Genomic DNA, 15,085 nt, shown 5'->3' on the forward strand with positions numbered 1-15,085 from the left:
TAAACACAATCACTAGATGTGCGAATATTTACAACTAAGACTCTAAGACAAAATAACTTCGGGAAAATGTAGATTATAAATATTTGTTAGGATAGAAGTATAGAGAAATACGTTATGTTGTAATATTCAGACCCATAGAGAGAGACAGATTTAGAATAGAAATTATGAGTTACTGGTTCAATATGAAAAGTGTAAGACACTTTTTATTCTACAGTAATACTAGCAATATTTCAGATATCAAATGGTTAATTACGCATGAAAAGTATAAGAATAAAAAGGGGCAAGTTTCAGGTTCCCTCTCTTTTATAGTTCAGGTATCACCTGTCCTCTAAAATAGCTTAGAATATGACTATTTCAATTTTTCAACTTTCAGAATGGAGATGATAATATCCAAGTCCAATTTGAAAAGCATCACTTATTTCAACTATCGCAAATAATCATGCCAATAAATGAGAAGAGGGAAAGAGGGTTGTATGTCTGTGTGCATGTGTGTGTTTTGCAGTTGACACGTTCAAATTCTCAGGGCTCAGAAACAAAATGAAATTTGTAACTTTGTTAAACAAACGCTTTCATTCTTGGGACACTAATCTTTTCCTAAAACATTATCAAGGTTAGCAGTAAACTGTAAATAGCAGAAAATAAACACATCTTTTTAACAGAAGCAGCCAAGAATCAAATCACAGAAAGTAAATCCTATTCGAAGTATATTAAACTTCTAATTTGTTTTGGAACAGAGCTATTTGCTTTGACTTGTTTGGGGCATTGAAACATTAAATATATAATAACATATAATAAAATACCTTTATTTAAGCTGAATGCAATATTTAATTTTAGTTTATTATTTATCTGCCCTGAGTAACCTTGCAATTGGATAAGCGGAAGTTAGAAATGTGAACAACCTAGATGAACACAAGTTTTCACATACTGCCTGCTAAACTCATGGGAATAATATTATGAATGAAATTTATAGCTTCGGTTGTCAAGGGAAAGTCACCTTACCTCTGTACCACTGTATTGTAAGGAATTATTGCTATATAAAACTATTCTATAAAATAGGGCAACACGCCATTAAAATCCACTTATCACTTCTACAATTCTTCATCCCTTTACTGACAAAATGGAACAAAACTTAGTAGCACACAAGCTGCAAACAAAGTACCTTTATTGTTCATACATTTGTCTGCTTCACAGCTCCTAAAAATGCCTCTGTACCAGTCTGAGTCTCCTAAAAACAACTGAACCTTGATAGAAAGCCTTGGGAGATGACACATCATTTGCATCCTCCTGCTACCTTAAGTTGCACATACAGGGAAACAAGGACCCTGTTTTAAGCTTTGAAGTTACTTTCTAAGACCTTCAGAAAGCTAACAAATACCAGGGTTGGTTTTACTCATATTTCAGAACACATCTCCTCATGATATACTATGTAATCAAGGCTGGAACCGTAACTAGCTGATTCTATGGGGCTGTCAACTTACATTACCTTTTCACAGGCTCTGTCTGTACAAGAGCTGCATCTATCATGGCTTTCATCCATAACTCCATTTCCTTCCCTGTATCTGTGCAGAAATAATAGGTCCTCATGTTTGGATGAGCTGCCTGATTGGAAATGACGTGGTCATTTTGTGGGGAGAAAGGTACAATATTCTGTAAGACAGAAAAGAGAGGGTGGGAGGAAAATCAAAGACCATTACTGGTTTCCTTAATCAGTAATTTATTGGTTTCAAGATTTATCCAAGCTGCTGCTAGAAACTCATCCCACTGTAACTAATACAATACTATTCATCATCATGCTCATTTTCTGAGGCAATTATACTAGAGGAAAAGCACATTACTATTAAATTTGGAAGGCTTGTTGTTGTTCAGAGCCCCTGCTGAGTTTCTAAATGATTTCTATGAATTATAGAATAAATATTTGCTGCTGGCATCTGGTACGCACAGATTATAGAAATGGATTAGCTGAGATACCCAGGATCAGGAAAAAAAATAGGAAGTTGCAAGTATATACTCACCCATTAAAATATGAAGTGTGACTTAGCTTACTCATCGCCAAGAAGAGCCCAAAGTAGTTCAAATCCAAGAAACAAAATGCAAAATGTCAGGAACATTTTATAGAAAAAGAGCTTCACTTATGCATACATTGAAGAAAATATACCTTGTAAAGCAGATATCAAGAAAATGCTGATGAGAGAAGACCCGATATGGGGAAGAGACCAGCCAAACACTACAGTTCTAACCTACTTTCACTTGAATGTCTGAACTATTCTAATAGCCTCAGTCAGTTGCTGATAGGGAGATTTATCCAGGGATTAACAGCTTCAAGAGTTATGGTTGTGGGAAGAGGGTAACTTCATTAAAAAGAACTTGCAGATTAGATGGGGAAGCTGTATGGATCAGGAAGAGGAAGATAACTAGGTTGCAAAGGCAATGATAACTGGTAAAATCTCTGACAGATACTAAAGACATACAGAGGCAATGCTCACAAGTTGTGCTATGCTGAAATGTGGCCTGATTTTGGTTTAACATGTTACGGATCCTACCAATTATGTTTTATTGAATAAACAACAATTAAACAAATTGTGGCTCAGCACGATGCATGAAATGCATTTATTTCCTCAGAAAACTACAAAATTCTTGTGCTGAAGTTTCAGGAGAAATCAAATCAAATCAAAATCAAATCCCTTAGTTGGTTAGAATGGAAAGCAAACCACTCTAACTTAGTGATACAAGGAAGAGAAAGTCTGGTGCATATATTTAGGATTGTTCAGAAACTTTTCTGGGGCCTTTTCTGTAATCCACAATTCATGTGTTCACAATTATACTCAACTGAAAAATTAAACACCACAAATCTGGGGTTGAAGAATATTCTCACCTTAAACGCATATTTGCGGTTGATATGATCTTCAGAAGAAAGCATGGCTATCTGAAAGCTTGGAAGAAGTATGCTCCCTAATATTCCTTCTTCTTTTTCATCTAGGAAATACACAAAAATAATTTATCAAAGAAGGAAGTTGTCATGATATGCATTATACAACTTAAGAATAAATGCATTTAAATTTCCCCTGGCTTTTTGAACATCCCATAGAGGGAAAAAAAATGTGTGTGTGGGGGGGGGCATCTTTTATATCCAGTAATTTCAATCCCCCTGCCGTAACCTCCATCTACTTTTCATAACAGATTCTTAGAGATGGCAAGCAACCATGTTTTTAGAACAGAAATGGATAAACAGATAACCCTGTCTGGCTCTCTGCTTGTCTTCTGGAGACGTTAAGTGTATGTTTAGGTACACAGAGCAGTGACTGTGGCTAAAGAAGTTGCTGGAAGAATGTGAATAGGAAAAAAATTGAAAGGACTTATGGGGCTATAAATCTCATTTAAACTATGCCACTTCTTCCAGCAGTGAAAAAAAAGTAATGCACGTAGAATCTGCTAGAAGCCCAACTGCAAGCCCTCAGTCTCCAGCCACCTCTACGTGGCCTACTACCTTCCTCCCAGCAGAGAATATCTCAAAGCCATTGACTGATTCTTTTGACAAGTCGTCATAAATATTTTCCCCTAATCGTCAAGATATTTGACTAAATATAGAAGATTAAATCAGATTTAAAGACCTGAATTAAATCTAAACATTAGTCAGCGCTGGAAAGGGGAAGACGTCCGTTACCTTAAAGATAGTGTTAAGGGGGCTTATGATGCCTCTTGAACAGAGGGGCTCTGTAACTCAGCTATGCAATGTTTCAGATTCAGTCTGGAAGCCGTCCTTGGAACATGTGGGAGTGCAAATGAAGCATTTGTCTGCAACTCATTAAAACAAAGGAAGAAGAGACTTCCATGGCAGCAGTCCAATCCTGGATCCAGATGCAGTGCTTTAACACATCACACACAGTTGCTGCATTTGCATTCTGTGTGTTCCAACACACATTTTCTGAACTGAATCTGAAGCATAGCAAAGCTTTACTCTCAAAGTATGTGAAGGCCAACCTGCCACTGGAAGTTCATATTCCTAAGACTAGAGTGAATTCTGCAACCACTTTCAACCAGTGTCTGCCCGGCCCCAAACAAAACTTAGGCTGGCACATTGTTGAATATTCAGGGAAGGTTTCCTACCACTGTCTTTAGTGGCAGCTTTGAAATAAAATGATGCCTTTTTTCCAAAACAAGCAGGCAGCCTTCAAAGAATGCTATTAATGCTACACCATAAATCTTCTGGAATAAAAAAAGCACAAGCCACTCTTAGTTAAATACCCCTTTGGATGCAAAAAAACATCTGTAGGTATTTCAGTGTGTTAGTACTCATTAAGGAACATGCTACTGCCCAAGCATTGCATATACTAGAGGAGCAATGCTATGCTGGGAGATACCGATTTAGATCTAGAGATACAAAAAAAATCTTGCTCAACTTCCCTCTAATTTGTTTCCTTTTTTCACAGCAGTACTAATACATTTGAAGGCAGGCATTTTGATTCATTTACTAACTGAAAGTAGCATGTTCACTATCATACTTCTGCGGGAATCCATGTAATTATTTGCAATACCATATATACATGCATATCTTCATTATATCACCATCTGAAATTCTGTTTGTATCATTAAATGGTACACTATTCCTGTGAATCAATAGAATTAATGGGATACAATGATAAATACTGGGATGCCACCTCCCCACAACATCCATGCTATGAACAGCATGTTGGGATGGGAGAGAGGCAGAAGCCTAAGGTCACCCAATGAACTTCCATGGCTGAGGATGGCCAACACCTTAACCACCACACCACAGAATAAATACATTCATCTGCAGACAGAAAAATGTCAACTCATTTGGGACATAAAGTAAGAGTTGACATCAGTGAACACCAAAAGAGTAGCCTTGTGCCAGAGTATGAGCAGGATCTGCATTTGTGGCATCCATATGGAACTCCCCATTAGTCTTTATGGTGCTCACAAGACAACAAACACAGCTGAATATATACCCTGCGTGAGTCTACACAACTTAAAAACAGTGTTTAATTCTTACATCAGCCAGGACAAACCCAGTGCCCCATAATGTTTTGTCTTTAATTAAGGGCCTCCTAGCTAGAAGCAGCACATCCACTTCAGTGACTATAATACAGAGCTATGAAAATCCCAGTTCAAATTTCAGTTCAAGGTACTTTCTGATCCTCAGTCTCTAATAGGAATATGGGAACAAGACTTACCTGATTTCCAATATTATCATACACCAAGTGCTATGAATATTCTCTCTCTGCTAAAAATAAGCACCACTGTGAAATCCTCTACCCTCTGAATCTCATCACTTAGCTTTAAAAATTGTCCAGTGCAGTGGCCACTATTGCAGGATTCCTTGGCCCTACTGGTCCTGACTTGGGTTCAGCAAAAAATGATGAAAAGTTGGCTATACCAACCAGTCAGAGGATCATTAAGGTAGCAAAAGAGATACTGAGATTGATGGTAAGTCATGGTATTCCAGGCTGAGGAAATGTGAATACTTGTCTAAGAAAAACTCTTAATAAACAATAATTGAGTCATTCTCAATTAAATACCTAGTTTAGTTCTAATTATGGGTAAATTAAAGTGGTTATTATGGATAACCACATTTATACTGAAATTATTTGCCTTATCACCATCTTATTAAAAATTCCTATAAGAGTTTTCATCTACAAATATCTTGGCCTCCTGTATCTATTTTTATTTGTACACAGAATACGAATAGGATTAAAAAAACAAACAGTGAAGATTTTCTTATCCCAGGCCTTCAGTACAAATACTTATTCAATTAGGATGCTCTATTGTTTGCAGAAAAGGTGAATTAGCTCTTTTATCCTTCAGCAAAAGCAAGAAAGACAAGACCAAAAAACATTGCCACAATGACAGACTACTATTCAGCAGAGCAAAAATGCTTGAAACTTCTTTAAGCATTAAAAACAAACCAAGCCAGATATGAATAGCCAGGCTTTGCTTCAGCTTGCTGATGTGCTCTATATTAGTGCTGGTCTGTACAATTCCACAACACAAAATGCATTCTATATTGCACAGATATCTAATATTTAATTACTCTAATGATTAAAAGCATGACCTGCAAGGCAGAAAATCATGAACTCAATGGGCCTTAAACATTAACTTCCCAGAACTTATTTCTGATCTGTAAAATGGGGTAAGAACTCTGGCTAGCTTGCCTAATTATTGTAAAAGCCATTAAGTGATTTATTTAGATGCGACCTTAAGCGAAGTTTAAGTTTATACTAGAGACTTTAAAGTAGTTACAATGCCTGAAGTGATAGGAATGAATGTAAGAGTTATAAAAACTGGAAGGACAGTAAAATGTTTCAGATTTGATTCAGAAGAGTGCTTCTGAATGAGTTGGGGTACAAATGTAGCACTTATCTGTGACTCATTAAAGCAGCTGTGTCTATACCCAAAATTATATGGCTGTTTTAATGAGCCTGAGAGCTTCTGCATGCGCACCCTTCTGCACCGTGAAGCATCTCTATTGAATCTGAAGCTTGCATATCTCTTATTTACTAGAAACATAACACTAAAGTTACAATAAGAGTTACATGCATTTGTATTTGTTATACAAATCTAAATATACTAATCTAGTTATGCCATGTGAGTGTCTGAGAGTTCAGCTGAATCTGAGACTAGCAGGCTAGTAAAACTTTGCAAAGACAGTGGACTGAGATTTACTGCTGAGTCCTGGTCTGTGGACCTTGACAGAAATGGATGAACTGACTTTTCTTCTAGTAGGGGAAAAAACCCACTAAGAGACATCTTCCTAATTACAGTACAATTTTAGCTCAACCAAAGTCTCCATGTATTAAATTACAATACTGCAGTGCCCCTAATTGTTACTCAAGATGGCTTGGTTTTTCCAACAGTCTATAATCTTTCTGAACATAAACTCTGCATTTCTAAACTGATTATAACATGAGCAATTTGGTACTTCTGTAATCCTTTAGATAAAGTGAAAGGAATTAGCTCAATTTAAAATTATTGCTGTATTTCTGCTGGAAAATCTTGGTTTGCACTCTATTTCAGTCTCCAGAGCTGAATATTAATTCTCTCACTTCAGTGGACATTTACTTTTATCACAGACCCAATCTCCTTGATGATCTTTTACTTCAGTCTTGAAGTTGTTTATGTTCCAATCACCTTTTCTTCACCATTATCTGAACCTGCCGGTTTTTAGTTTTCGTATATAGATACTTTCATAGCTTTAATCAAGTTTCATAGCTTTGATCAAACCATCTTACGTGCCTCAGTATTAAAGACAAAAGGTGTGATAAAAAGATTTGAACATGGTAATGAAAACTATCTTGTATCTATTTATCTTGTGATGCCATCCCTTTTAGCTTGAAACTAAGCAAGGTCAGGACTAATCTTGCTTCGTACTTGGATAGGAGACCACCAGGGTTAAAAATATCCAGTATCAATTCCAATATGAGGTCAAAAACTCACCCAGGCCCAGCAGGGTTGGGACCATGCAGACTTCAGGGGAATACCATTCCAAAGGGCAGAGGTGGCTACAGAGAAGGTCTTATCCAAGTCCCACAAGATAACATTGTTGCATCAATGAGACTGACTGAACAGACATTCCCCACACATCTACAATTTTTTAAGTAGAAGCAGCAGCTCAGACTTTCTAACAGAACTCTCTGCACTTTCAGCAAGTTGTATTTCCTAGTGTTCTTTGGGGAAAGCCATAATGGTTACTTTCATGAAGACAAAAAGTGTAAATTTGCAGTATCAATCAACGAGGAATTCTCTATTGCAGACAAAACACTCAGAATTGCAGTGAACTGTTTCAATGAAGGAGTAGGCACCTTTGGGCTCAGTTAAGCCTTGGATCATCCAAATCCAATTACTGCTACCTGTTTGAGGATACTCAGATTAACTCTGAAACAACACAGAATGATTTGAGGGCTTAAAAATCCCAAGTCATGACTCCAGAGTAATCCAGATACGACACCTTATAAACTCCTTTATTGGCTTCTAGTAAATCTCCCTCAGAGTTAAAATAGTTGAAGAAAGGTTTCCATTCCTCTACATCATGTTTTCCAGCTTCCTCATAAGCAGTTTGCTATTTTATGCCGAAAAACTCATCTGTCAGCAAAAATTGGAGAGATGGGGAAACTTAAGGATCAGAATGGCCCATCAGATGCTAGAAGCACATGCTATAATTCTGGGTCTTCCTAAATGAGACAAAGTGGATTATGCAGTTTAAACCATGATGACCAAGCCTGCTCAAGAAAGGAGATCCGTGAGATGGATATAAATGCTACTGCTGTGGCTGTCAGAAAACAGCTGAAAAGAATAATTGGGAGTACCACTTTTAAAAGGTTGTATGGTGGCTTCCATCAAAAAATCCTAGACTCTAAATGACTGTTTCTCAACCTCGACAACTTTAAGATGTGTGGACTTCAACTCCCAGAATTCCCTAGCCAGAAAGGCTGCCTGGGGAATCTGCGAATTGAAGTCCACACATCTTAAAGTTGCCAAGGTTGAGAAACACTGGTATACAGACTCAAGAGGAAGCCATGGTGGCTAAGAATTGCATGCTGGCTGGTGAAGTTTGAGAGTTGAAGTCCATACATCTTAATGTTGCTGAGGCTGAGAAACATTGCTCTAGACTATTCTGAAGAAACTATGGCACAAGGGCAAAATTTGTATTCACAAAGTACTGTGGCAGTACTTCAGTTCAGTTGGGGAAAGAGGAAAAGCAACAGTGGATGAGCTAAAATTAGGTGTATGGGACAGAGGTACTTGATCTATTTTATATGAAGGTTGTGAGCCTCCCCAACATTTAATACTGCTTCTGACATTCCATTTAAACAACAACAACAACACAGCTTGTGATGTAGGGCAGAGGACATGGAAGACACAGAGATGGAGTTTGTCCTGACCCAGATTGCGCAAGGTTAGAACTAACTGACCATATATTTCCCATGGAACTAATTAAGTATCCTGATCAAGTCAGCACTTTTATTTTTATATCAACAGAAGGGCAGAATGACCATTACTTGTTCCAATGTCTTTTTCCTCCTCTTCTTTTTTCAAAGACAAGATAATGTTTTTGGAAGCAGCTTAACCCCATTGCTTAGAGACATTTAAGAGACTTACCCCGATAGTAGAAGAGACAGAGATCAGAAAGAACAAACCATCGCTTCTTCCAGAGCTTCATGCCAGTACTATCCTGTAGGTAAGGAAATACAGAATCGTAGGCACTGGAAATGCAAGAGCTTTAGCACATTAGCAAAATCAGAATTTTTTTGTAACTACAGAGTATCATAGGTTATTACATATTGGTGTGATTAAATCATTAAATGTTTATCATCACAAATAAAATCCCACAGTGTCTGACACCTGTGTCCTGGATCAGAAGCTGTATGAGTAACGGTTGCCAAGGCAACCAGTGACAGAAGCCTATTAACTTTATATCCTCTAAATGTCTCCAATTCACCTGACTGGCTAGTATGCGACAATGCTGGACTAAGCATGCCTTTTGCCTGACTCACAAAGTTCTTCCTCTCAACACACAATGTTTTAAAATGTTGTTGAGAAATTGCCAAGCTATGAGAAATGGCACACTAAATGTGTGACACCCCCCCCAAACAATATGTATCTTTTCTTCATGTCCTAGTAATCACTGCCTGTCCTCTGGATGTCTGGAATTACAGGTGAAGAGAGTCATTTTCATCCTGTCATCCTCACCACCCCCTTATCTCAGTGAGCTGTAAACTGAGTAACTAGAAAACCCATGCTCAGATTGGGAATCCCTCTGATGTCTGAACAATGGTAGTGAATAGTCCAAAACCGGACAAGATTGTTACAAAACTCAGGGCAGGTGCCCTCGACATCAGGGGATGTGAAATGGGCAGCAAACACTTTATTACTACATCAGGGACACAGGCTTTAAACCTGGGGGTCGACATATAAACATAGCTAGATTCTGAAGGAGCTGGTCTTTGTCTTTCTAAGAACACCTTTCACATCAGCAGCAAGAGCAATTTATCTGAGCCTCATCCTTATATCTTCCACTGTTGAGCTCAAGAGCATGGGTCTGAGTACCTAGAGTGAAACTAGGACAAGGTTAAAAGCTTTAGCGCTTTTGAGAAACACACTCTCCAGTGGCAGAGGAATAATGCTAGATCAAAAGGCTCCTAATTAAATTCCTGCAATATCTTCAGGCCTTGGAGAAGGATAATTCTTGAATCCATAAGGAGAGGAGAGCCCAGATAAATGCAATGTGGGCTCTGCCTGTCAATATTCACATATTCTGTAGGACCTCAGATAGCTGGTTTAGGTTCCAGCTGTACTAGAGTTAGCCACCACTCAGTTGTACAACACATGCTTTATATGTGGCCCAGTTCAATCCCTGGCATCTTCCATTAAATCAGGCAAGAAATGATTTGAAAGAACTCTGCCTGATACTCCAGCTGCCAGTTGCTGTAGAGAACAGTGGCTAAATGATCTTCCAGAAGCCATTCTATTATTGCCCTGAAGAAAGAAGAGATCTTATCAGTTCTGCTGAGATACCAATTTTTCTTGATTCCTCCTCTCCATCACACACATTTTTTAATCGTCTCTTCTTTTCATTTAATGCTATGACTTTTGCATGAGCCTGACTCTTTCTGAATTTTGTTGTTGTTGATACATAAGCAACTATGAATGTGTCCCCTCCCCCTTTTCTGGAGGAGTAGACTATATCTTGACTGATATACAGGATCATCTTAGACTACTAGGCTAGGTTGATTTGTAGTTTAAAGCAACTATACACACACACACACACACACACACTATTCAATATGGGGTTATGATTACTGGGGTTGAGGCTATAAGGCAGGGCTTTACAACCAGGGTTCTGTGGCACCCTAGGGTTCTAGGAGAGGTCACTAGGGGTTCCCTGTGAGATCACGATCTATTTAAGAAATCTCAAATTTGTGCAACTTCACATTAAAGAGGTAAGTTTCATTCTTTATTTTTAGTTAAGAATACTGTTAATGCATATATACAGACCTACCCATGAAACAAATGTAATAATATTGTAACTTCTGGCCTATATTAGAGCCTGAGTGTGCAGGCGTTCCCTGAGGCTGAAAAATATTTCAAGGGTTCCTCCAGGGTCAAAAGGTTGAGAAAGGCTGCTATAAGGAGTTAGAGCAAAATTATTATTCCTCCATGAAGTTTAATGAGAGAACTTAGGACATTCATTATATCTCTCAATAATCTAATTTCAACTAATGGAAAGGAAAACTGCATGTAAAACCTGAGCACCTAGGAGTAGAGACAAATTAGAAATAAATACATGCATATAAAAGTGAGAGGGGAGGGGAAATAAACATTTAAATAAACAGAAGAATCTCCTCACTTGTTATTAATCATATTATTATTTTATTTTTATTTTCAAAAATAAAAAGCTTCTATTTCTGAAGGGTTTTTTTAAAATTCGCTCTTCTATCAATAACCAGTTTGCACTGTTTACTGGAGTGAATGGCTATATTACCACGGAACTGTGTATGCCCTCAGATAATAACATTTAATAAATATGTTAATCTGCTGAAAGAAGAAAGGGCACTAAGAGAATTTTAAGTATCCTACTAGTGAATGGCCTTAGGATGATACCCAGGAATAGCAGAATAATGAATGCTAAATCTCTGGATATTCTTCAACATTAAAAGACCACCTGATAATGATTTTGTTTTGTTTTTATCTGTTTACTGCCCAGAGTGCTTTTGGTAGATGGGCAGCCATATAAAAATGTTAAGCAAATAAATAAATTTTGTTAAGATCACTCAGATGATTCATTGCTGGTTTCATGTTCTGATTTTCCAATGCATACCCCATACAGAAAAGTAAACATTTAAATGTTCTATTTTTATGAAGGAACTATCCTACATTCCTGTTACTTAGGTCATTAATGTTATTGAATACGTTTTATTTATTTATTTTATTGGTATCCTAATCCTACAATTATTTTGTACAACTCAAGGTAGCATACACAGGTTGTCAAAGAGTCTCTATTTTGTCTGTTTTAGCTTACACAAATGCCAAATGAATACCTCAAGGCATTTTACTGAATGATATATGAAAATAACAACTTTCTAGAGATATACCATAGTAGAAATCCACAATCTTTCTGGCCAGGGGGCAGATTTGGAAATTTTGAGGCTGCTGTATGACTGTGGGCTCTATGACTGCTAGTGGGAGGGTATCTCAATTCAGAAAATGGCTACTGTGGTGGGATGGCAATTCACAAAACAAAAAAGTCAGATTGGGCATAGAGCTTTGAGGACATCAAGGATGTGGGTACATTATTGCCCATGGGCACTGTGTTGAGGATCACAGCAATATAGCTTGGAAAGACTTTCATTCATTAAAAAAGTATATTATGAAACATTAATATTAGTATTTATTTACTATATTTTATACCATCTTTATTTGTGTGTGTTTGTGTGTCTGTGTGCCTTTGAGACAATGTTGATTCCTGGAGACTGCCTGTACTAGTCCCTGCAGTTTTCTTGGCAAGGTTTTTTAGAAGTGGTTTGTCATTGCCTCCTTCCTAGGGCTGACAGAGAGGGACTGGCCCAAGGTCACCCAGCTGGCCTCGTGCCTATGGCAGGACTAGAACTCACAGTCTCCTGTTTCTAGCCTGATGCCTTAACCACTACACCAAACTGGCTCTCTTCATACTTACTCAGGGTGATTTAGAAACAATATAAAATCCATAAAATCATAAGAAACAATCTTACCCCTAAATAAAAAACCTGACATCAAGAACAACTCCTTACTCTCTTTGGGCTGAATGAACTGGAGCCAGTTCTATCTGAAGGAGATGATCCTGCAGATACTTAGGCATTAATCCATAAAGGGCTTTACAGATGAAAACCAGCATTTTGGACTATACTCAGAAGCCTACTGGAACCCAATGTAGTGCCTGCAAAATTGATGTTACATGGCACTGGCAGTTCTTACCTGCCAGTAGAACAGCTGCTGCATTTTGCACCAACTGCTGCTTCCATGTAATCTTCAAAGGTAGCCCCATGTAAAGAGCATTGCAGTAATTAACTTTAGGGGTAAACATGGTATAAATAGCCATTATCAGGGCATCATGCTCTGGGAAGAGCTGCAGCTGGTACACCAGTTAAAATTGGGCATAGATCTCCCTTGTCATAGCCTTTACCTACCTATCCAGCAATAGCCATGAGTCTAGAAGAACCCCTAAGCCATGGACCTGCTCCTTCTGGGAAGTGCCTTTCCTTCAAAGTTATCACTGGAGAAATAAAAGTACCAGATGATTTCTGAACAACCAGCCCCTCTGTCTTGCAGAGATTCAGTCCCATTCTGTTTCTCCCAACCCAGGCCCTAATAGGCTTTAGAGGTGACTTTCCAAATCAAAAAAACAGTTCGTGCTTGTACTGATCTCTAAAAGGTGAACCCAAAACATGGAACAATCTTCTGTGAATGTAATATATAATCTACAAACGCTGCATTTGTTATAGGAATTTTGCACATGCAAGAAACATCTGACATACAAGTCCAAACAAGCCATGCCCTCCACATGCATATCTGATGTTTCAAGGTGTCCTGCTTAATGTCTGAAGCTGCTCTCAAGAAGGCAACAATGAGAAGAAACCTACTTAAGTTTGACTAGGTGAATTATTTTTAATAGCAAGGGCATCCTGTTTTCTGACAGTGATCTTTTTTCTTTTAAAGCATTGCTCTGCACCAAAGTTCAAGTTGGTGGGTCAAACAAATATACAGAAGTTATTGAATTAGAGTCTGTAACAACAGGAATAACATCCATTTGTCATTGTTGCTTTAATAGCTCCTGGAAAACTACACACTATGGAGTGTCTTTTGCAGAGCCAGAAAAATTATGCTTCTATTTTTAAAAAAGCAGAATTCCCTATTTTATCAGTATGTAATTTTTTTTTAAATTATTCCAGGTACCCTGAAGATACAACAACAACAACAACAAAATCACAAGCTGCTGAATTTCAAACCAGCACCTCACTTCTGTTTTAGAACTATTGTTTTTGATATACTCCACCATCAAGGGCTGTATGGGAGTTTTTCCCAAGAGATTAGCATCATGTTGACAGAGATGATGTGAGACACCTCTATATGACAAAGTTTCACTGGCCTTCTGTGGCCTTATCAACTGATGAAATCCTGCTAAGTATATATCAGCTAAAGCCCTAGTAACAAAGAGTTCCAATTTAGCAGGATAGTTTTTGGTGGGTAGGCTTCCTTTCTGCAAACAGGTGGGGAAGGAACAAGAGAGAACGATGGGTCACATACTCCCTTATGGCTGGCTAGGGGACCAATTTATTCCACAGAGGAACAAAATACCAAGTATCAGTTTTTAATAGTTGCAGTTGCCACAACTGACAATTTTTTGAATAAAACTTTGAACACTGAGCAAAACTCTGTCACAAATAAAAGAAATGATTAAGATACAGTACTCTTGGCCCAAATACAGATTTTATTAGTAAAATCTGAAACATAAATATGCTAAATATCTGAATCACACAAGTCAAATTAAGCACTTTATGTTTACACAGACGTATGGTACTGATAAATTACCACTTTAGCTCAAACTTCAATATTCACTTTAGGATATGAATTATTTCTGTTCTCTAAGCATACAAAGTAAAAGGCAAAAAATGCAGGTTCTACATGTTTATATGTTAGAACTGCAAAGATGAATTAAACCAAAGATGACTTATATTGTATTTGTTTTTGAGAAACACAGTATTTATAATAAAACAATGCACAATACAAACAGGATATCTAAGAGATGTGCCCTACTTGGGGGAATAAATCAAATCCAAATGATTGAGCAAACTTTTATCTAACACACTGGCATTTTGCAGGAGTTGTAAAATGTTTCACAAGCTAGTATAATTTTCCAATTTCCTGCAGGAAAAAACAGAAAGCAAAATCACTTATTTGCAAGTTTCTGGGTTCTCCTGTGGCTACCATTAGCAGATGACCTTTGTCATACAATATAGGATAAAGCTGCAATGTCTGCACCATTCTTATCTCGTAACTGCAAGACTACATTTCAGATGAAGTTATATAGCATTCC

At 37.6% G+C, this 15,085-nt stretch overlaps 1 protein-coding gene across 19 annotated transcripts in view; it reads right to left on the minus strand.

Moving 5' to 3' along the window:
* Positions 1 to 15,085, minus strand: part of PLEKHA5 (pleckstrin homology domain containing A5) — a 188,607-nt gene that overhangs the window by 58,807 nt on the left and 114,715 nt on the right. For 17 of the 19 annotated variants that reach the window (XM_063309080.1, XM_063309092.1, XM_063309088.1 and 14 more), the window contains 3 exons: positions 9,115 to 9,187; positions 2,873 to 2,973; positions 1,484 to 1,599 (listed from right to left, as the gene is read on the minus strand). In XM_063309080.1, coding sequence (XP_063165150.1) covers positions 1,484 to 1,599; positions 2,873 to 2,973; positions 9,115 to 9,187 — 290 coding nt within the window. Of the gene's footprint in view, positions 1 to 1,483; positions 1,600 to 2,872; positions 2,974 to 9,114; positions 9,188 to 13,166; positions 13,265 to 14,728; positions 14,914 to 15,085 lie in introns of those variants that run through there. The other 2 variants (XM_063309094.1, XM_063309093.1) reach the window with 2 other exon arrangements.

This window comes from Candoia aspera, chromosome 7, assembly GCF_035149785.1.
Source record: "Candoia aspera isolate rCanAsp1 chromosome 7, rCanAsp1.hap2, whole genome shotgun sequence".
NCBI lineage: Eukaryota > Metazoa > Chordata > Lepidosauria > Squamata > Boidae > Candoia > Candoia aspera.